The 22,431-nt window shown below is 46.0% G+C and overlaps 1 protein-coding gene across 1 annotated transcript in view; it reads right to left on the bottom strand.

The window, feature by feature from the left end:
• The window catches only part of LOC120028998 (protein Aster-B-like), a gene marked incomplete at its 5' end in the record, with an annotated part of 99,031 nt that overhangs the window by 6,041 nt on the left and 70,559 nt on the right, over positions 1-22,431 (bottom strand). Inside the window, 14 exons of the mRNA XM_038974285.1 lie at positions 909-999; positions 1,224-1,430; positions 1,550-1,653; positions 1,764-2,028; positions 2,140-2,283; positions 2,456-2,639; positions 2,874-3,036; positions 3,267-3,382; positions 3,509-3,589; positions 3,706-3,801; positions 4,026-4,129; positions 4,375-4,459; positions 10,115-10,135; positions 15,720-15,939. Of these exons, the coding sequence (XP_038830213.1) occupies positions 909-999; positions 1,224-1,430; positions 1,550-1,653; positions 1,764-2,028; positions 2,140-2,283; positions 2,456-2,639; positions 2,874-3,036; positions 3,267-3,382; positions 3,509-3,589; positions 3,706-3,801; positions 4,026-4,129; positions 4,375-4,459; positions 10,115-10,135; positions 15,720-15,939 (1,881 nt within the window). The remainder of the gene's footprint in view (positions 1-908; positions 1,000-1,223; positions 1,431-1,549; positions 1,654-1,763; positions 2,029-2,139; positions 2,284-2,455; positions 2,640-2,873; positions 3,037-3,266; positions 3,383-3,508; positions 3,590-3,705; positions 3,802-4,025; positions 4,130-4,374; positions 4,460-10,114; positions 10,136-15,719; positions 15,940-22,431) is intronic.

Genomic DNA, 22,431 nt, shown 5'->3' on the forward strand with positions numbered 1-22,431 from the left:
TATCATGCTATTGTTTGAGGAGAGTGCACAATTATGAACTTGAAAAAGTATGAATAAACCAATTAGGCACATTTGGGCAGTCTTGACACAACATTTTGAATAGATATGCAATAGTTCATTGGATCAGTCTAAAACTTTGCACATACACTGCTGCCGTCTAGTGGCCAAAGTCTAAATTGCACTTGGGCTAGAATAATTCATTATGGCCTTTCTCTTACATTTCAAAGAAAAATACAAAAAAACATGTTTTTTTTCTTTGTATTATCTTTTACCAGATCTAATGTGTTATATTCTCCTACATTAATTTCACATTTCCACAAACTTCAAAGTGTTTCCTTTCAAATGGTATCAAGATTATGCATATCCTTGCTTCAGGTCCTGAGCCACAGGCAGTTAGATTTGGGTATGTCATTTTAGGCAAAAATTTAAAAAAGGGGCGGATCCTTAAGAGGTTTTAATGAACCAGTTACAATGAGGAAGGAGTACGTTTCCTGGTCAGGTCTAAGAGGTTTATCTTTAGCCAGATGTACCTTAGACAGATCCTATGGCAAGCAATGAAAGGAGAGGAGAGGAGAGGAGAGGAGAGGAGAGGAGAGGAGAGGAGAGGAGAGGAGAGGAGAGGAGAGGAGAGGAGAGGAGAGGAGAGGAGAGGAGAGGAGAGGAGAGGAGAGGAGAGAGGAATCACATTCAGAAGACAAACAAAACAAACAAATGTTTAACACAGAATCAGATTTTTGATAACTACTAAAGATTTAAAAGAGAGTTGAACTGAAATGACTACACATGAAACACAAATGATTAAGATGGATCTGAAAGTGAGTGTGTATACTGCATGTGTGTGTGTGTGTGTGTGTGTGTGTGTGTGTGTGTGTGTGTATGAGTGTGTGTGAGATAGAGAGTGTACTCACACAAAGCTGATGATGAGCAGCAGTTTGGGCACGCTGTAGAGGGAGAAGCCTCCAGGAAGGTGCTCAGGCATGTGCCTGGTCTGAGTGGAACCTGAGGGGGGCAGACCAAACACGGACCAGGTCAACTAGATATATTTAACACAATATGATGTGTGGAAATGTATAACAGTGTATGTAATGTATGTACCTTATGAAAGTGTATAAGAATCTACAGTGCATTAAGAGTTTATAAGAGTGTGTATTAGAGTATAAAAAATGTTAAAGAAAGTAAAAAAACGTAAAAAAAAAAAAAAAAGTGTACCCCTGCCATCTGACCTGTCACGCCCGCATGTTTGATGCGGTGGATGACCTCATCATCGGTTGGCGTGGTGACGGGGCTGAGGAGGGCGTCGTCCAGGTGCTGGCTCCGTAGGTGGACCAGGGGTCTCTTCCTCCGCCTCACAGACGTCTTCACCCCCTTGACCTTGGGAGAAGGCCGGGTCGACCCCAAAACCACATCCTCCACCTTCGACAGCTCCAACTCTGATAGGGCACCACAGAAGCCGCTTTTACGTTCATACATTAGGATGGCTTCCGGTCATCAGATTAAATGTTGCTGGATATTTGGTGTGACAGACTTAACAGCTAGTAGAGGAACTTACCAAGATGGCGGAAGTTCTCGTCCAGCCCGCTCCAGAAGTTCTTCTCGATGAAGCCCTTCACTAATCCCCATGGCTGTTTTCTGTAACGCAGCTCAGTGGACACCCTAGGGACAAGGCATCCACTGGTTTAAGTTGAGGCAGCGTTTCTAAATGAACATGTAATAGTTTCAAGAGCCACATGTTATTACAACAGCTGCTATAAGGCCCTCCTCACCTTAACCGGCACTTGTTCTTGGCCACCCGTGTCAGCATGTAACGGTTGAGCGTGTAGAAGTAGTCGTGGTAGGGCACGTCGTGTGTGGTGACTTCAGCATCGATGATGTAGCACTCACTCTCATGGCTGGCCTTGTACAGTGTCTGCGTCTCTGTGACCGTGGCTGTCTTGGGGGCCAGCGGGTTGGACAGGGAGATTGTGTACATGATCTCTCTCGTCTGGTTCCCCGCTGCGTCGTCCTTCTTCCAGGGGTGAAACACTATATCTGTGTGGCGTTATATGGATACACATTCGATCACTACATAGTCAAAGGACAACACCAATGGAAGAGACAATAATGTGATGCTAACGCCAACGGACAGAATGTCTGACTGACCTGAAAACCTGCGCTGCTCCATGAAGTCGGTCATAAACTGGGATTCTGTGAAGAGGATGTCATACATCTTGTCCACACTGAACTTGTAAACCTCATCGATGTACTGTCTCCCTTTAAGGTCATCGTGGAAGGCCTGCACCTCCCCTGCTGGAGAGCCATAGAGGGAAACACACTTTAGATGAAGTGCCCTTGGGGACATAATATCATATGGAGACAGTATTACCAAGACTTAGCGGCATCACTGAAGAGCCTGTTTCATGCCATATATACAGTATATGCATCAAATCTGTTAATGGATGGAAGATTGAAGCCGTACCCTCATCGTGGGTCTCTGAGGAGTCGCTAAGTTCGGTGGGGATGTCTTCATTGTCGTTGAAGTCCAGGGAGGTCGAGGGCACCAGGCCGCTGGCCTCCAATAGGCTCTGCTCCAGCACCAGGGGCAAGGCCAGCAGCTCCCCGTCAGGGAGGCAGTCGATGTACTCCTCTGGAGGGAGGTCAAACTAGAACACACAGAGGGGGAGGAGGAGGGGGTTAGTCACTAGAAAGACACTGTAGGATACTTTAGTACATAGTTATGAGTAGGATTGGTCTGTGTTCATGTTTTGGTTATCAAATTACGAAACATTCCCCATATGCAAGTTATAGGCAGAATAACAAATGCATTTCCCACTCCATCAAAACAAATAACAGTAATTGATTTAACCTCTGACCTCTATTATGTCGCAGAGACTCACAGAGAGGGGCTCGCTGCTGATGGACGAGCTGATGGTGCTGTTGGTGATGATGCATTTCTTGTGTATGGATGGTGGGCTGCCCTCGTGTTTGGCCTCCGCGCTGCTCTTAGACGAGTTGTCATTACTGATCTCATTCTCCTCGTTAGGGATCTCCTCACAGAACCTGCACCATCACCGTGGGGGAACAGGGACCAGCTGGAGGTTAGGGTTAGGAGTTCTGGAGTGTTGCTGAGAGGGATGTGAAGCGGGACTGAGAGGGTGGTGTGTATTTGTGTATGCTTCAGTAATGAGGCCAGCCTCTCATAATAACCCGACAGAAGATCAAGGGCATTTTAATCAACCATGGTAATTGATGAGGCATTGTTTATATCTGTATCTGGGAACCACACCCACCCCATGGTGTTGAAGTCGTCGTCAGGGGGAACGTAGTCCTCGTCGTCACTGGTCAGGCCTAGTTCGTTGCCATAGCACTGATGGACAAAGTGCCATAGCTCTTTGGGGCACAAGGGCTAGAGCATTGGGTTAGAGATGACACTCAGTACAGCAGAGACTTGGATTCAATGGAAAAGAAAAGTAGCAATATACTGAACATGTAGATCTATTTGTGATGAGGTTAATGGAGGTTGCTGGCTTACTTTGTCCAGCAGTGCATTCTGCCACAACCTGAACATCATCATGTAGGTCCTGTCCCGCGCTCCAAATGAGGTGAAAAAGTGCTGTGAGGAGAGAATGGAAATAATTCAAAAATATGCTCTGAAATAAGGTGAAGGAGAAGGTTTGAGCCTCCCCTCAGTCAGTGAATGCCAAAAATTCAGTCCCTCTCCTGTCTTACCTTCTCACCATCTGTGGACACCTGGATGGCATTGGGGATGAGGCGGGCTGTCTTCTCCTTCGTCATGGTGCAGATGTCCTTCAGCCTCACTGTCAGCTGCACACACATGCAAGCAAAATAGTTTTTTCCCCAGCATTGCTTAATATTCAGATAAATATATCTGTTGAACTGTTCCTGAACCACATTAAGGAAATATATACTGTGATGCAAACCATAAAAATACAATCAATTCTATTTCAATACTGTAAACTAACCAACACCAGAGACATATAGATAAGATCAAAAGAATAGAAAGCCCCAGGCAGAGGCCCAGTGCGTACCAGCGTTTCCCAGCGGAAGATGTTGCTATAAAAACAGATCCAGTTTTCTGAGAGGTAGAGTCGGCCCTGCAGGAGAATGTCTCGTTGTAGGGCGCAGGAGTAATCTGCCAGCACAGGTCAGAGGTCAAATATCAGAGCCCAGGAAGAATACATCCACCCATCAAGGTCGGGGTTAATTATATTTCATCATAGTCAATTCAAAAGATGAATTACCTGAATTGATAGTTTAAATGGAATTGACTCCAACCAGCCAATGCAAACGTGTCCAAAACCAAAAGATTTTCCTATATCCACCATATTGCTGACAGAATTGGTCATAGTTGCCTAGTATTTTGCGTTAGTAACTCACCCACGATGAGCCGCTCTGTGTCCGGTAGCTGCTTGAAGAGCTTCCTGAAGTCCTCATTACGCTGTTTGTATGTGGGGCTCAACACCTGGAGAGACGGAGAGCAACAATGATAACTTCTTGAGAGAGGGACGACTCACACGTACACATTCCTGAACACACGCTCTCTATCTCACATATACACACTGAACTGCAATGGACTGCATCCATTTTCACAAGGGCATTTTATACAAAAGCACGATCCCCTGTTGACATTAAGCCACTTCAAGACATTCAGTAAGCATGCTTTTGGGCATCGTGAGCATTCCTAATGTGAGTCACATTCCCAAGACAACAATATATAGTAACATCATTATACGAACACACACAATGCTGCTTTTTGTGGCGCAACAGTTAATATGTAGGACAGAGAGGGACAAAGACACAAATCAAATCTGTTCTGTTAGCAAACCCTTATGTGGCTATTGGTTTATCTTATAAAACATAGTCTGCCACCATTGTCGGTTTAGATCATGAGAAGAAATGTTCTGTTCTCACACAGAGGAATTCATTCTCTCTTGTTACATTCTCAGGCATTAAGGTACATCTTATCTTGGGCCTGGATTCAGGCTTGTTTAAAGAGGGAAGTATTGCTGTGACCCACAGCCAGTGTGAGTGCAGGGGTGAGTGCTCTATGTGTCTGAGCCAGATGCTGTCTTTTAATAGGAACAGCTTCAGGAAACAATGCCTGCCAGTACGGTAACCAAATACATCCCTTCGTGGGAAAAACCTCTCGCTGCTTCAATCTGAAGGAAAACATCAGACTGTTCACATTAACATCAACTAGCTACAGTACATGTTCTATACTCATATAACAAGAACAGCCCAGAATGGATAGACATAATCTGTTTCTGTTAAGCTATGAATGAAAACCACTGGTGCCTGTCAAGAAAACTTGATAAATTCGAGAACTTTGAAGGCTGGAAAAAGGCTGGATTATGAGTCGGACATATTTACAGTCTAGAAATGTTCACAGAAAGTACTCTCTATAACTGCCTAACATATCAAGAGTATTAGACCCCCCATTTCACAACAAAAGCCTGCCTATTCCCCTTAAACTACAGGCTTCTTACTTTGTCCAGGGAAAGGGTCCATGGGTACTATGGGAATGCAAATAGCTACTGACTCATGCCTTTCATTTCATTTGCTTTCCAAAATATAATTGCGGGAGGGAACCACAGAGTTATGCTCTTGGAGCAGGTACAGTACACAAACTGCCCATTCCAACCTTCTCACCCCTCTTCCCTCCCCGCCGCTACCCCTCCTGGCATCAGCTCTCTAGGGGTAGGGTCAGTCACTTACTGCAGGGACCTCCTCTGACTCCCAGTCCTGGTCTTGGTGGTCCAAGGCGGCCCAGCCCCACTCCCAGCCAAACTCTCCCCGGGCCGGATCCTGTGGGAGCCACCCAGCCAGGGCTTTATCTAGCTCCACCTGCCAGTCTGACTCTAGTCCTCTGTGAGCCTCCTGAGCCTCCATATTCCACTCACTTCCCTCAGGCACATGGGCGGACACCTAAACCAGTGGTGCCCTCGTGGGGTCCTCAGAGTGGTGGATTTCAATGCGGGTGGTCCAGGTCTGCTGCAGACAAACAGACAGAGCTGTTGTTGTCCAGTGGTTGTTTCTTGGAGACTGCTGTGACTGACCCGGTTTGGGTGCTACTCCCTTTCAGTGTGAGAGCTGGACCCAGCTGACTGCTGCCACATGATTCCAGTCCTCTCTCCCTCTCCCTCTGTCTCTATCAAACACAGAGAGGAGCTGCGGCCGTTAGCCTCTAGTAACCCTGGCCACAAGTCTTTTATTATAATGGCAGCTCTGGCAGGCATGCAGTGTTACCCTGTCCAGATCCAGACGCCTCAGAGTGCTTTGGTGAGCACAGCTCAGACACACCAGCAGCGAAAGCAAGAAAAATATCCTTGGTAAAGAGAAAAACACAGAGAAAGAGAGACTGTTTCCTAACTGGAAAGCGGTGCAGTCCCGTCTCGCTGGCTGACAAGGTGATTGAGTTACAGAGGACAGATGTGCACACAACCTTCAGTTACTTCTACGCTGCGTGAAGAAAAACAAGTCCATTCATCTTGAGTGGTGTGGCACGGAGTCACATGACAGCTCAGTCTAATGCAGTTGGAGTATTGCACCTCTGGGAGTATGTCCACTTCCCCTGTTGTTGACCATTCAGGTATTAGAAAGCAATTGCATGAGAGGCTTAACACATTTAGAGGTGTTACTATTACTAAACCCCCCCTGCATCCCTGTGACCTATTTCCCTACTCTCTACCCCCCACAACTCTCCTGTCCCTTAAGGTCAAGTAATGCACTCCTGAAACCAGATCCCTGTCAGTAACTACGATCAGACTAGATAGACAGGCACAGAGATTGGTTCTCGTCTGACTCTGAGCTGGGTAAAACAACCTATCAGCACAGTGGTGGGAGGTGGACACGACAACATCAACAAAACAAAAACTGTGGCTACATTTGGCACTCCATTAGGCTCACTTGTGGTTGGAATTGTGCCCTGGAATTCCGCCACAAATTCCACACCTTTCCTGCTTACTCAATTTCCACAACCCCCCTCAACATCTAGCCAAATCAGTGAGGAGAAATAAGCTCCAGGAAACTGAAGCAAAATAATCCTCAGCACACTATTGAAAACAGTGCAGATCATTCACAGATCCCTCTCAGACGTGAACAGCTTTCGTCCTGTTGAAAATGCCTCTGCATCCCGTGAATAAGGTTTCATCAGACGTTTGCGAGCCATGCAAGTTCACTCTCTTCGAAAACTGGATCCAAGAAAAACAGTCAGATAATCGAGTAGTATCTGAATTAAAAGTTTTTCCAAGAGCTTTTCCTAAAAAGGAAAATGAAGACTAAAGCAAATGCAGAAGCTATTGATACGACTATCTCCCATCTTCTCCAGGTGACAATGTGACAAGTCCTAGGACAGTGTAGCTGCCAGGTGGTGATGGGGATATAGACAGTCCCCGAGGTGGCGGTTAATCATTAACCTGCTGGGTAAACAGGGAGAGATGTCGGAGACCGGCACAGTCAACCAGGGTGGGGCCCCATTAGTTTCAGGGGTGGTTTACTGTCTATCCCCACACAAACAATGAGGCCAGTCTCTCACCCCACTGTCCGTAGGTTGCTACAAAACCACTCTAGAGAGGAGTGGCCAGGAAGATGTATGCATGTGTATAGCTATTGTAAGTGGCACTGCCAAGGGAGTGTGCATGAATGTGTGTGTGAAGACTTTTGTCTCAATCTGAAACACACCTTTCTTTGACACTTTCCCTGCCAATGGTCTGTTGATGCTGGGAGGGTGGAGGGTCTGTTGATTAGAACCAGATGTGGGAACAGCTCAGCAGAGAGGTGCTGGCTGGTTTAGAAACACAGCCAAGCCAGGATCGCTGACTATTCACCCTGTCCTGCATAAGACACACTGCTGTAAAACATATGTGTTAGGAGATCTACAGTGGTGTCCTTTGTGTGAGAATCTACCTCAGAGTAAACATGTCTCTCCCCCTTCTCTCTCTCTCTCATATGCAGGGGAGATAAACTAGAATGTTTTCATAGACCAGAGAGTATGAGGAGGCAGACATTTCACCTCACAAATCTCTAGGAGAAAAGCAGTCTCTTAAACCAGCCACTTTAGTCACTGTCGATACTATGAGCCACTACACTCGGTGTCTGGCAGACATTGATTTCCTTATTAATACCTCAACTGCCTGCGTAGGACCTGTACAGTTGCCATGAAAGCATTGCAACAGAGTCATTAGGAAAGTTGATACGGCAGGGTGGGGCCTGTTGTGTGTCTCTACTGGGCTTAGACCTCATATCAGGACGGTTGTGATGTAATCCCAGTAGGTTCAGTGCCATGGGAGAACATCACTGCCTTGTAGAGAAACACAGTGACTGCATGGCCTACCACATACCCTCAGGTATAGCACTGCATCAGACACATACCGATATACGTTTCAATGGTCCAGAACAGAGATTAGGCATAATTACATAGTTAAAGCTTCTGGGAGCAACATCATGTCTAGATTGGCATTATGATGCTTTCCTTTAGTAACGGTAGAACAGTAGAGAAATGAAGGTGAGTAGCTAAAGGTGAGAGTATCAGAAAGCATTAGATGTGGACCATGTTTTTTCTCAACATTCTGGAGAATCTCCATTTCAGGTTTCACTATGCAACAATGCCCCACCTATAAATGAGTCCATAATGACAAAACGAACACATTTGAAGACGTAGGAGGACTGGAACATGCTAACCAGTCTCATGCTCCATTCCCCTGTCATTCAAGGCATTCAGGGCTGCTCCAGACACTGACCATGGTCCGTGGGTTTAGTATGATACACTGAGCAGACTTGTTACCACCTCGGGGCTATTCAGTAGTCGCAGACCGTTTTGCAATGGAAACTGTTTACCGTTTACTCTAGGAACAAAATGGAAGCAAACGGAACGAAACAGGGAGGGACATACAATAATTCGTCCATTAGAAACTCTCGTTTTCGTTTACCTCAAAAAATAAACAACAAAAATGACAAAAAAACATGGCAAAACATTTTCCGTTTGGAGTAAACAGTTTCCGTTGGTGAAATTTTCGCAACAGACGAAATGTTTTGCAACGGTCTCCGACTAATGAATACACCCCTGTTGCATCACCACCATCACAGCTCTGAGAAGCCTATAGTTCCCCTTCACACAGCAGCCATTTTGAAAACACTATTTTTCCAGACACAACCACAATGTGGCCATGGCATTGTGTCATCTAACCACCATAGTGCTGCATATTGTGGCTTCGCTCTCAGGTGGAAACAACGTACTGATCAATCAAATCAATGAGGGATGAGGAGCAGACAAGTGGAAAGGGAGACCAGCCAAGCGATCCAAGAAAAAGGAATAAGCAGAGAGATATTTGAAAAGTTGCACAAGAATACAAGTCATGCTTACTCTCAGGATGTGTTGTCTTTCATGCTAGGGAAAGAGGGGGAATATATAGACACAAAGAACAACAAAAGAAAGGAATAAAACAACAGAACAAGGGAAAAGAAAATGGAGTCCCACAGAGACACCATAGGAGAAACCATGGCTTCATAATAACACCATATCTGGGTATCAAATCCTTTCTCACATAAAGATGGCCAACTGAGCCATCAAGTAGATTTACTTGGCAGTTTTAGAAGAATCATAACGAAAGGAACTAATTTCAGCCCCATTAGAATGTAGCAACCTTGTCTCTTAGTACACTGGCCGGCAACCTTGTGTTAAGTCAGGACCTCTTGTTGTAATGGTCTTGGTGTTGGACTGAGATCACTGGATCAGGCTGTCACCATACTTTCGCTACAAGATGCCTCTGTCTGTCAAACATTTCATCTATGAATCACATCTGTAGTAAGGTATGGGAGTTTGCAACAAAATGGACACTTTTATTCATCCTCACAGCATTTGGTTCATTTATTATTCATCTGGGACATCAGTCATTTTTCTGATTAATTCAGCATGCCATCACACTGTCACCCTAGACTCTTAGAACTCTAAATCCCACTGGTTAGCATCCTGGGTAAGCCTGAGCTCCATATGAAAGTGACCTTTGGCATTTACCCTTGTGTGATTCTAAACAGGGTCTAGGACCCTTCACCTCATAATCTCTCTCTCTCTCACACGCACACCTCTTAACACAAAGAGTAAGAAGAGGATGAAACTTACATTGTACCAGCTCTGGCTCTTCTGTAGACAGCGAGGAGCAAAGCAGATAGGAGAGAACAAAGACAAGTGTAAGTCAATGAGACAAGGACACACCAATACTTGGCCACAGGGCTCAATATCATAAACACATAGAGGTCAAGGGACAATAAAAACCGACAGTGGGTATTTATAGAAGGTGTGAATGTCAACCTCTGGGTGGACACATCCTACCATGAATACAGGCCTCTGCTGCTATCCAACAGAGTTGTATCCCTTTGAGCTTGTCACATATTTTAGTTAGACTTTTCATCGATTTCTTGATTTCTGTGTTGTTTTTGGGCCTCACAAATATTCATTTGCATGGATATTTGATAAGCAGATGGTAGATTGGGCTAGGGTTGTGTGTGGTACAATATATTTATCCTTGTTTCTAAGTGTTTAAATTATGTATTAACGATTTAGAGTTGCTTCTAAATGCTTGTGTATAGAGATGAATTGTGTACTGCTGTGTGTTGTATATTTTCTGACAGCAGAGGGCAGTATACACACTGTTATTGGCAGGACCATAACTTACCTGCTTCTGTTTTATGGGGCTATAAAGAGAGTGTAATACGTCTCACCATTGTGATCCGAGAGGGAGGCATGCTAGGGACCATCCAGTGGGTGAATAAAGGGCAGGATAATCAAGCACGATTTTAGCGGTAAATAAATGTCAGTTTGTGTCAAGTAGTAAATAGCAGGAGTAGAACAAAATGGCTTCCTCTTGACACCATAAAAAAACTTAACCAGAGAACTACAAATAATATGTTTGGTAATTTCAGTGACAACATACAAGAGGCATACTGGTGCGAGGCTACTATTGTCAATCAATCCTTTGGAGATGTGAATGTAGATAATCCAATATTTCAGCTATCAGATAAGCGTGTAGTGTTTCCTGTCTGAGAGTTGTGAGGCCCCAGTCCTGTTCCTGGGCTTTGGGCTCTGACGTGGACAGGGCTAATCTCATCTGAAGGTGACAGAGGCGTGAGAGACGACTTAAGCCTTATGGTGTCTGCATAGTGTGTGTGTATGCGTGCCATTGTAAATGTGTTTTAGAGTTGGTGTAATTGCATGTTTGTAAGTGCATCTTTATAGCAAAAGTAAATGTGCATGCATGTCTAAATCACATGTTTGCTTCCCCACGAAGCACATGTGTGTCTGGGGATGTGTGTCAGCAGCACTACGAATCAGGTTAACACCCACTGATTAAGTGCACTGTGTAACAGAGAGAGCTTGTGTACGGCAGTAGTGTCTTGACCTGGATTCCCCTGAGGATCAGAAAGGCCTGGGACGTCTAGTTACTTTACACAACCAGGCCAGAGTCATCTCTCTCACTCTCACTCACTCACTCAATCACTCACTCACTCACTCACTCACTCACTCACTCACTCACTCACTCACTCACTCACTCACTCACTCACTCACTCACTCACTCACTCACTCACTCACTCACTCACTCACTCACTCACTCACTCACTCACTCACTCTCTCTCACACTCTCACACTCTCACACTCTCTCACTCTCTCACTCTCTCACTCTCTCACTCTCTCACTCACTCACTCACTCACTCACTCACTCACTCACTCACTCACTCACTCACTCACTCACTCACTCACTCACTCACTCACTCACTCACTCACTCACTCACTCACTCACTCACTCACTCACTACCGGGCCAAACCAGAACTGGCCAGCGCTAGCTGTAACCCAGACAAACCTATCAGGTATAACCCACATAGCTTCAATCAACACTAGAACAACAAAGTAGTTCTGATGAACAGAACTGAGAAGGCCTGATCAACCTAGTGGAACAGTAAATAAAGACTGTAGCACCAAGCCTAAAGAATAATCTGATCTAAGTGCATACATTTTAGTACTTTTTCATACTGGTCCCCCATGGGAATCGAACCCACTACCAACTGCTAAATCCCACAATTCCACACCTACTAAAACACTCAACCAACCATGCTCTACCAACTGAGATGTTATATCAACGTTTTGACACATCACACATTGTACAAAAGGAGTGACACTTTAAGGAGGGAGGAGAGAGGAGAGGAGGAAGTTCAGGTCTGAGACAGGAAGTGGAGACAGCTAGGGGCGCAGACTGACATCACACCACAGGAGGCTGCTGAGAGGAGGACGGCTGTGCATTGCCACCTGTGCATCACACATCTACAGAGGATGGGAAGAGGTCGTCACTGGTCAAATCGGGCTAGGGGATCAATGGGCAAATAAAAGCAACAGGAAATGCTTACTTTAATCAGGTTAAGTCTGTCATACTGAAAGGAAATTAAAGAGAAAATGAAGAGTTAACCAACATGAAGGAAAGAGCTCAGAAACAAGAGAGGGGAAAAGGCTTTGTTTTTGATTTGCATGTCTACTAAGAGTACTAGGCTAAAACACTAAAATATCCAGGTTTGCGTACTTGTAGTGCCAAGACACACTATTGTCCTATCTAACTCTACTTTCATGATGTGTCCATGTCTCAGTGTTTTGGTCTGAGATGGGTCTTTATGCTGAGTCTCTATGTACTCTCTCTGTAGTGCTGCTTACTGTTTACAGTTCCATCAACAGCCTCATTGATTGATGACAGTTGGAGACTGAGCAGAGCCGTCATCACTGAAGCAGCCAGCCAATTAGTTGGTGTGGGACCGCCGGCCCAGGTCCTCTACAGAGAGGAGCCCCTCTCCCTGCCTGCCTGTCTGTGTGTTTCTGGATTGCATTAGACTAGGGTGACAGAGCTCACGTTGCCTGGGCGACTGCACACAGTGCCAGGGTCATGTGACTCCTGCTGACCGCCGGCCGGGGGCTCACGTGGGACCAGAGAGGGCTGGCACTCGGACACACCACGGGCCTGAGGGGTGATGTCATCGACTGGGTGTGCTGTGAAATGGGACAGACACCGCCTGAACACCAACTCAACTGACCAAATGTCGCTTGGCTGCCATTAACACCATCCTGTCTGCCTGTCTCATAGTCCGTGACAAAGCTGAATGTAGCCGAATGCAGCGAATGTGCTGACGTGCATCAAAGGGTCCTTATATGAGAATGCTGTAACTAACCGGTGACACATGGCCTCTGCTGCTGTCTTGTCTGAGGAGAGGAGTGGTGTATTCTGGGCTTGTGGTGCGAGGCAGAGAAAAGGAGCTTCTGATGTAGAAAGCTCTAGGGTCATCAAAAAGTAATGTCACACAGGAGTGGTGGAAAGGGATGCGGAAGGAATTTTACAGTCTCCCCCTGCCACCATCCCTCTGCATTCAGGCACATACTCAGCATCTCAGAGATTAGGGTGCTCTTAGTTTAGACACAACAACGAGCTATGTTGAAGTTTTAATGGACTTGGGGCAGGGGTTGGAGGAGATAGAACAGACTGAAGCACACTGAGACAAGCTGGGAGAGAGACGTGTCTGAAAGCCAGCAGCCCTGCAGGGAGTTAGATGAGAGGAAAGGTGGCAGGGTGGCAGAGGGGGGTAGAGGAGAAGGTTATAGCAACATGGATACCATCTGCAGGGAGTGTGTTCAGATGGAAGAGGTGGGTGGAGGGGGCACATGACAGCTCACAAGACATGGAGGTGGGGTGGGGTTAAAGAATAGAAAAGAGTAATGCTTACTTTGGAAAGTCGCTTGTGAGACTAGCATGCATCAGGAGAAGAACAAAGAAATCAGAAACAAAAAAAACTGCAATATACAACAGCTGAAAGAACCCTTTTTTTTTTTAAACAGTCAGTTTCAGATCACAGACATTTCATATGGCGACAGCGAAAGTAAGAGAAAGCAGGCGCTCTGTGTCAAGAAGAAAGAATGAGAGAAGAGGAGAACACAATGACAACAAAAGCAACAGGTGTCTGACACCACAAGGACTGGGGAGCACTGTGGGCAGTGAGTGAATGGGAAAACGGATGAGAGGTGAGAGAGCCATTGCCGCCAACTACCACACTCCTTATCACTTCACAACAATAAGATTTTCAGAGGAGGAAAGTACTAAATATATCACCCAATATTCTCATGTTCATGTTTTGCTTAAGATGTACGCTGAGTTACCCACAGTCAAAGCTCCTGTCCTTCACTCCACTACCTTACTCTTCAATTCAGATTCTGATGAGCGAGAAGTGAGACTACAGCCTCTTGACCTGCCTACTACCCTCTGTCAGAACGAGCCTTGCAGAGTTGAGATAGCTGCAGTTAATGACTGGCTGACTGCTGCGATGGAGTGGGCTGATTGACTGAGTGCCCGGCCTGTGATTACAATGCTGCTCTGATAGGACCAGATGGATCCAGGGGATGGAGGGAGATAGGGATGTAGGGTGGGAAAAGGGAGGGAGGGAGGGAGAAAGGGATGGAGGGAGGGGAAAAGGGAGGGAGGGAGAAAGGGAGGGAGGTAGTAAGGGAGGGAGGTAGTAAGGGAGGGAGGTAGTAAGGGAGGGAGGTAGTAAGGGAGGGAGGGAGAAAGGGAGGGAGGGAGAAAGGGAGGGAGGTAGTAAGGGAGGGAGGTAGTAAGGGAGGGAGGTAGTAAGGGAGGGAGGTAGTAAGGGAGGGAGGGAGAAAGGGAGGGAGGGAGAAAGGGAGGGAGGTAGTAAGGGAGGGAGGTAGTAAGGGAGGGAGGTAGTAAGGGAGGGAGGGAGAAAGGGAGGGAGGTAGTAAGGGAGGGAGGTAGTAAGGGAGGGAGGTAGTAAGGGAAGAATACAGTGAATCTGTGGTATAAGCATCTTTCCTGATGATGATGGGTCCTTATCCACAATTGATGTGCTGAGGGTCTCGTTACTCAGTCTATGATTGGCCAATTGTACGAGAGTGACAGTTAGATCTGACCTATAGTTTGAGGATGGAAGTTGGACATTACCCTATCAGAGTCATAGCAGCTTTTATCAGGAGTACATTCTACCACTGTCAATTGGGGCTACATGAGGATGGCATGTTTGATCCAGTATGGTGTGCCGATGCGGAGGTATGATGGGGGTAAAATCACTATGGAATGGAAAATAAAAGCTGATAAAACCATGCCATTTCACAAGATATCACGATATCTCACTCCTTCTCGTTGACTATTTCTTACAGAACATGTTTTATGGAATGCAGGAAGACAATAAGACTTTACTGGCAACATTTGGAGGTTATCAAGACATTATGTCAGGGGTAAACAGTAAAAAAAAATATCTTATCACAAAACATAATTAATCCCCCTGTATCACCTCAGTGATCACCAAATAAATGTTGATTTCAGATTGTATTGGAAGTGATGTTCAGGAATGATACACATGTCTTGCTGAACTGAAGTGATAGGCCAGACTGACATGATTTATTTGTGAGTTATGAATGCACTGTATGATGAACTAGTCATTTTGAAAACGGCACTGTTGGCAGTCTATTTGAGACTATGACCTGTACTGTCTTGTAGTGTGATTGGTGGAAGAGGACTATGCCCCTGTACTGTGCTGTAGTGTAATTGGTGGAAGAGGACTATGATCCTGTACTGTGCTGTAGTGCGATTGGTGGAAAGAGGACAATGATCTTGTACTGTAGTGTGGGTGGTGGAAAGAAGAGGGCCCTGAAACGGAGACGGTCCACCTGCGCAGTGATGCTCACCTTGGAGTTCTTGCCTCCGCTGCGGGCGGACTGCAGAGAGTAGGTTCGCTGGACCACTTGCTCGGGGGTGGAGGGGGACTTATCAGAGGAGTGGTCCGAGTGGCCCTTCTCCACCATATTCTCACTAGGCTCCAGGCTCTGGGGCGTGGGCGAGCGCGAGCGTTTAGGACGCAGGACGGGCGAGCAAGCAGGCGTGCTCCTGTTCGAGTTACTGGCAGTGCTGGGGGTGAGAAAGAGAGAGAGAGGGAGTATTAATTCTACTTCTCTAAACTCTTTCATCACATCATGAAACTACATATTCTGCACTGTTTGAAAATGTAGGGACGGAGCAAAACCCATTAAAAAACAATGACACACATTACATGAATAACACAGGAGTAACTAATAGTACGACTCCACAGTTCATTTAAACACCTTATCTAAGTGTAAGCCACTTACTTTTACACTTATTTTACCAGGTAAGTTAAGTTGACTGAGAACACATTCTCATTTACAGCAACGACATGTGGAATAGTTATATAGGAGAAGAAGGGGGATGAATGAGTCAATTGGAAGCTGGGGGTGATTGTGTGACCGTGATGGTATGACGGCCAGATTGGGAATTTAGCTAGGACACCGGGGTTAACACCCCTACTCTTATGATAAGTGCCATGGGATCTTTACTGACCACAGAAAGTCAGGTCAGCCGTTTAACGTCCCATCCAAAAGACTGCACCCTACACAGGGCAATATCCCCAATGACTGCCCTGTCCCCAATCACTGTGCCTCCTACTGGCCCTCTAACTTCCAGTAGCATCTGGTCTCCCATCAAGGGACCAACCAGGACAAACCAAGCTTAGCTTCAGAGGCAAGCCAGCAATGGGATGCAGGGTGGTATGCTGCTGGCTAAATGTTAATGATGCTAATGTGTTGCCGTCCCACAGGCAATGCTAGGCCTACTAGTGTACCATGTAAAGACTGAGACGTATGATCCCATTCATCCCCAGAGTGAGTATTGAGGTTACATCACGGCAAATAGGCTTGAAAGCTACCCACTAACACAGTTAATAACAACAGCAGCTAGCCTACATAACCCACAGATCAATAACCACAACAGCAGCAGCTAGCCTACATAACCCACAGACCAACAACAGCAGCAGCAGCAGCTAGCCTACATAACCCACAGACCAACAACAGCAGCAGCAGCAGCTAGCCTACATAACCCACAGACCAACAACAGCAGCAGCAGCAGCTAGCCTACATAACCCACAGACCAACAACAGCAGCAGCAGCAGCTAGCCTACATAACCCACAGACCAACAACAGCAGCAGCAGCAGCTAGCCTACATAACCCACAGACCAACAGCAGCAGCAGCAGCTAGCCTACATAACCCACAGACCAACAACAGCAGCAGCAGCAGCTAGCCTACATAACCCACAGACCAACAACAGCAGCAGCAGCAGCAGCTAGCACCAGAAAAAATAGCATAGTCAAAAACAGATGGCATACTCTACATGAGTCATGAGGATTAGTGAAAACCATAAGTCAGATAATGTATGTAATATCCCACTGCTGTATCTTTAAAGAGCCAGGAGAAACACTCACCCGGGGTGCACGTGTAAATACACACTGAAAAATTATACAGCAGTGGGATATACAGATTGGATAGAGGTAGAGAAATGTAGCGCTAATAGAAGAGGAGTGCAGAGGAGGATAGGAGAGGAGTGAAGGAGAGGAGGAGGATAGGAGAGGAGTGAAGGAGAGGAGGAGGATAGGAGAGGAGTGAAGGAGAGGAGGAGGATAGGAGAGGAGTGAAGGAGAGGAGGAGGATAGGAGAGGAGTGAAGGAGAGGAGGAGGATAGGAGAGGAGTGAAGGAGAGGAGGAGGATAGGAGAGGAGTGAAGGAGAGGAGGAGGATAGGAGAGGAGTGAAGGAGAGGAGGAGGATAGGAGAGGAGTGAAGGAGAGGAGGAGGATAAGAGAGGAGTGAAGGAGAGGAGGAGGATAAGAGAGGAGTGAAGGAGAGGAGGAGGATAGGAGAGGAGTGAAGGAGAGGAGGAGGATAGGAGAGGAGTGAAGGAGAGGAGGAGGATAGGAGAGGAGTGAAGGAGAGGAGGAGGAGAGGAGAGGAGTGAAGGAGAGGAGGAGGATAGGAGAGGAGTGAAGGAGAGGAGGAGGATAGGAGAGGAGTGAAGGAGAGGAGGAGGATAAGAGAGGAGTGAAGGAGAGGAGGAGGATAGGAGAGGAGTAAAGGAGAGGAGGAGGATAGGAGAGGAGTGAAGGAGAGGAGGATAGGAGAGGAGTGAGGGAGAGGAGGAGGATAGGAGAGGAGTAAAGGAGAGGAGGAGGATAGGAGAGGAGTGAAGGAGAGGAGGAGGATAGGGGAGGAGTGAAGGAGAGGAGGATAGGAGAGGAGTAAAGGAGAGGAGGAGGATAGGAGAGGAGTGAAGGAGAGGAGGATAGGAGAGGAGTAAAGGAGAGGCGAGGAAGAGAGGAGGAGAGGAAAGGAGGAGAGAAGGGAGGAATGGAGCGAGGGACGCTTCCCTTCCTGAACCACAGGCCAACCTGTTTATTAGGTCCTGTCTCTTGAGACCAGCCTGCAAAGACAACGTCCCAAATGACACCCTATTGCCTTTAAAATCCACTGCTTTTGGTCAACGCTAGTGAACTGGGTGGGGAACTGGTTGGGGAACTGGTTGGGGAACTGGGTGGGGATCTGGGTAGTGAACTGGGTGGATAACTAGGTGGGGAACTGGGTAGTGAACTGGGTGGATAACTAGGTGGGGAATTGGGTAGTGAACTAGGTGGGGAACTGGGTAGTGAACTAGGTGGGGAACTGGGTAGTGAACTAGATGGGGGACTGGGTAGTGAACTGGGTGTATAACTAGGTGGGGAACTAGGTGGGGAACTGGGTAGTGAACTAGGTGGGGAACTGGGTAGTGAACTAGGTGGGGAACTGGGTAGTGAACTGGGTGGATAACTAGGTGGGGAATTAGGAAGTGAACTGGGTGGATAACTAGGTGGGGAACTGGGTAGTGAACTAGGTGGGGGACTGGGAAGTGAACTGGGTGGATAACTAGGTGGGGAACTAGGTGGGGAACTGGGAAGTGAACTGGGTGGATAACTAGGTGGGGAACTGGGTAGTGAACTAGGTGGGGAACTGGGTGGGGAACTGGATAGTTAACTGGGTGGTGCTGTGGGTAGTGAACTGGGTGGGGCTGGGTAGTGAACTGGCTGATCCTAACTGTCAGTGATCTCTGTGGCTGTGCTCTGCAATACCCAGAGCTGATCTCTCATCTAACTAATTGGATGGATGGATCATCAGCTCTGATAGAGTACATTGTGGTTACAAACAAATGATGTGGTGTTGTTATTTGATAAGGAAAAGTGTGTTTGTGTTTGCACAAATGTACTGCAGGTTTCTGGAGAACTGACTGTATGCACACGTACCTACTGCATAATACTTCAACATACAAGACAACGATGATTCAGAATATGTTTGAGCATTTGTGAGTATAGGCCTATGTACCTGTATAAGAAAATGTGTGTGTAACGGTATACAGTTGAAGTCAGAAGTTTACATACACTTAGGTTGGAGTCATTAAAACTTGTTTTTCAACCACTCCACAAATTTCTTGTTAACAAACTATAGTTTTGGCAAGTCGGTTAGTGTCTGAACCACAAGTAATTTTTCCAACAATTGTTTACAGACAGATTATTTCACTAATAATTCACTGTATCACAATTCCAGTGGGTCAGAAGTTAACATACACTAAGTTGACTGTGCCTTTAAACAGCTTGGAAAATTCCAGAAAATGATGTCATGGCTTTAGAAGCTTCTGATAGGATAATTGACATCATTTGAGTCAATTGGAGGTGTACCTGTGGATGTATTTCAAGGCCTACCTTCAAACTCAGTGCCTCTGCTTGACATCATGGGAAAATCAAAAGAAATCAGCCAAGACCTCAGAAAAAAAATTGTGGACCTCCACAAGTCTGGTTCATCCTTGGGAGAAATTTCCAAACGCCTGAAGGTACCACGTTCATCTGTACAAACAATAGTACGCAAGTATAAACACGCAGCCGTCACACCACTCAGGAAGGAGACACGTTCTTTCTCCTAGAGATGAACGTACTTTGGTGCGAAAAGTGCAAATCAATCCCAGAACAACAGCAAAGGACCTTGTGAAGATGCTGGAGGAAACAGGTTCAAAGGTATCTATATCCACAGTAAAACGAGTCCTATATTGACATAACCTGAAAGACCGCTCAGCAAGGAAGAAGCCACTGCTACAAAACTGCCATAAAAAAGACTGCATCTGCACATGGGGACAAAGATCGTACTTTTTGGAGAAATGTCCTCTTGTCTGACGAAACAAAAATAGAACTGTTTGGCCATAATGACCATCGTTATGTTTGGAGGAAAAAGGGGGAGGCTTGCAAGCCGAAGAACACCATCCCAACCGTGAAGCACGGGGGTGGCAGCCTCATGTTGCGGGGGTGCATTGCTGCAGGAGGGACTGATGCACTTCACAAAATAGATGGCATCATGAGGATGGAAAATTATGGGGATATATTGAAGCAACATCTCAAGACATCAGTCAGGAAGTTAAAGCTTGGTCGCAAATGGGTCTCCCAAATGGACAATGACCCCAAGCATACTTCCAAAGTTGTGTCAAAATGGCTTAAGGACAACAAAGTCAAGGTATTGGAGTGGCCATCACAAAGCCCTGACCTTAATCCTATAGAAAATTTGTGGGCAGAACTGAAAAAGCGTGTGCGAGCAAGGAGGCCTACAAACCTGATTCAGTTACACCAGCTCTGTCAGGAGGAATGGGCCAAAATTCACCCAACTTATTGTGGGAAGGCTACCCGAAACGTTTGACCCAAGTTAAACAATTTAAAGGCAATGCTACTAAATACTAATTGAGTGTATGTAAACTTCCTACCCACTGGGAATGTGATGAAAGAAATAAAAGCTGAAATAAATCATTCTCTCTACTGTTATTCTGACATTTCACATTCTTAAAATAAAGTGGTGATCCTAACTGACCTAAAACAAGGCATTTTTACTCGGATTAAATGTCAGGAATTGTGAAAAACTGAGTTTAAATGTATGTGGCTAAGGTGTATGTAAACTTCTGACTTCAACTGTATGTCAATGTATGCATGTAAAAGTGCACAGGATATATGAGTGTACAGGAAATGTCTCACAAGCGGCCCTCATAATATGTAGTGCTGTGGAATCAGCGAATAATGCAATGAGCTGGTACAAAGCAGAGGACACTGCTATTTCTCCTGCGTGCGAATCACTGTCTGAACCCAGAGACTGCCTGAGATACACACACACACACACACACACACACACACACACACACACACACACACACACACACACACACACACACACACACACACACACACACACACACACACACACACACACACACACACACACACACACACACAAGTATAGACATACGCACCCACAGGGCGCAGATGCACCTGGATGCACATTGACGCAGACACTGACACACATAAGCACACACACAGAACAGTTCTCATATGCCAGTGGGCTGTGTGAGCTGCATCATCTTTCATGTCACATCCTGGCTCAGTTACTAACGATCTCACGCTCACCTGACTTTCATCAGATCCACAGAACCAGACAGAGTTATGATCAGAGCTGAGCACACAGGACACACCGTACTAGAACTACCCAGTCAGATATCTGCCAGTCATCATCATCACCATTAACTGTGGGTTTATAACCCCATTATGGCCAGTCTCACTCCATAAGTATAATGGCTCTGACTGACCACAGGGTCATAATGATCACAGGCCCTAACATCACCTGCTGTCAGCTCTGTTCTCTGTCTCCTGATTGGATAGAAGCCTATGCACCTGTATTTCAAAACATTAATTATCAACCTAAGCCGACTAATATTGCATGCCTAGAGCCTAAATGCATTGAATGTGCGTCTGAAAAATGTTCAGAACAGTGCAGCCAGTTATCATGAGCATTCAGTTGGATCACACATCCCTCAACATGATAAAGGCTGCGTCTCCATGGAAACCAACATCACTGCTTTTTGTCAGGGAGGAATTCTCGGCAGTGCTCTCCTCTTGAGATAAAACAAAACAATGGGAACATGGATAAATCCTCAGCATATGAATGGAGGTTTGATCAGCTCACTCCCAGTAATGTGTGTCTTTGCTTATTAGACAAGACTAGGTACACATGCTGCTAACATGTACAGTCAGACAAGAGCGTTATAGCCTTAGCCAAATCAAATCAAATGTTATTTGTCACATGCTTCGTTTACAACAGGTGTAGACTAACAGTGAAACGCTTACTTATGGGCCCTTCCCAACAATGCAGAATTTAAAAAAAATAATAACATGAGGAATAAGTACACATGCTACAATGAGTTACTCTATGAACCAAACGTAACATGTGTGACAGGCCATTACACATTACTGTCAAGTAAATTGTCTCCCGTTTGTTCAGCATGAGAGGAGAGGAGACAAATGCATGGGCGGTAAGAATGGCATCCTACTGCAGAACAATAGAGACAGTTGTTTCTGGATGTTAGCCTATACCTGAAGCTGACCCAGAACAATAGAGACAGCGGTTTCTGGATGTTAGCCTATACCTGAAGCTGACCCAGAACAATAGAGACAGCGGTTTCTGGATGTTAGCCTATACCTGAAGCTGACCCAGAACAATAGA

Source organism: Salvelinus namaycush, chromosome 34 (assembly GCF_016432855.1).
Source record: "Salvelinus namaycush isolate Seneca chromosome 34, SaNama_1.0, whole genome shotgun sequence".
In the NCBI taxonomy this organism is placed as follows: Eukaryota; Metazoa; Chordata; class Actinopteri; order Salmoniformes; family Salmonidae; genus Salvelinus; species Salvelinus namaycush.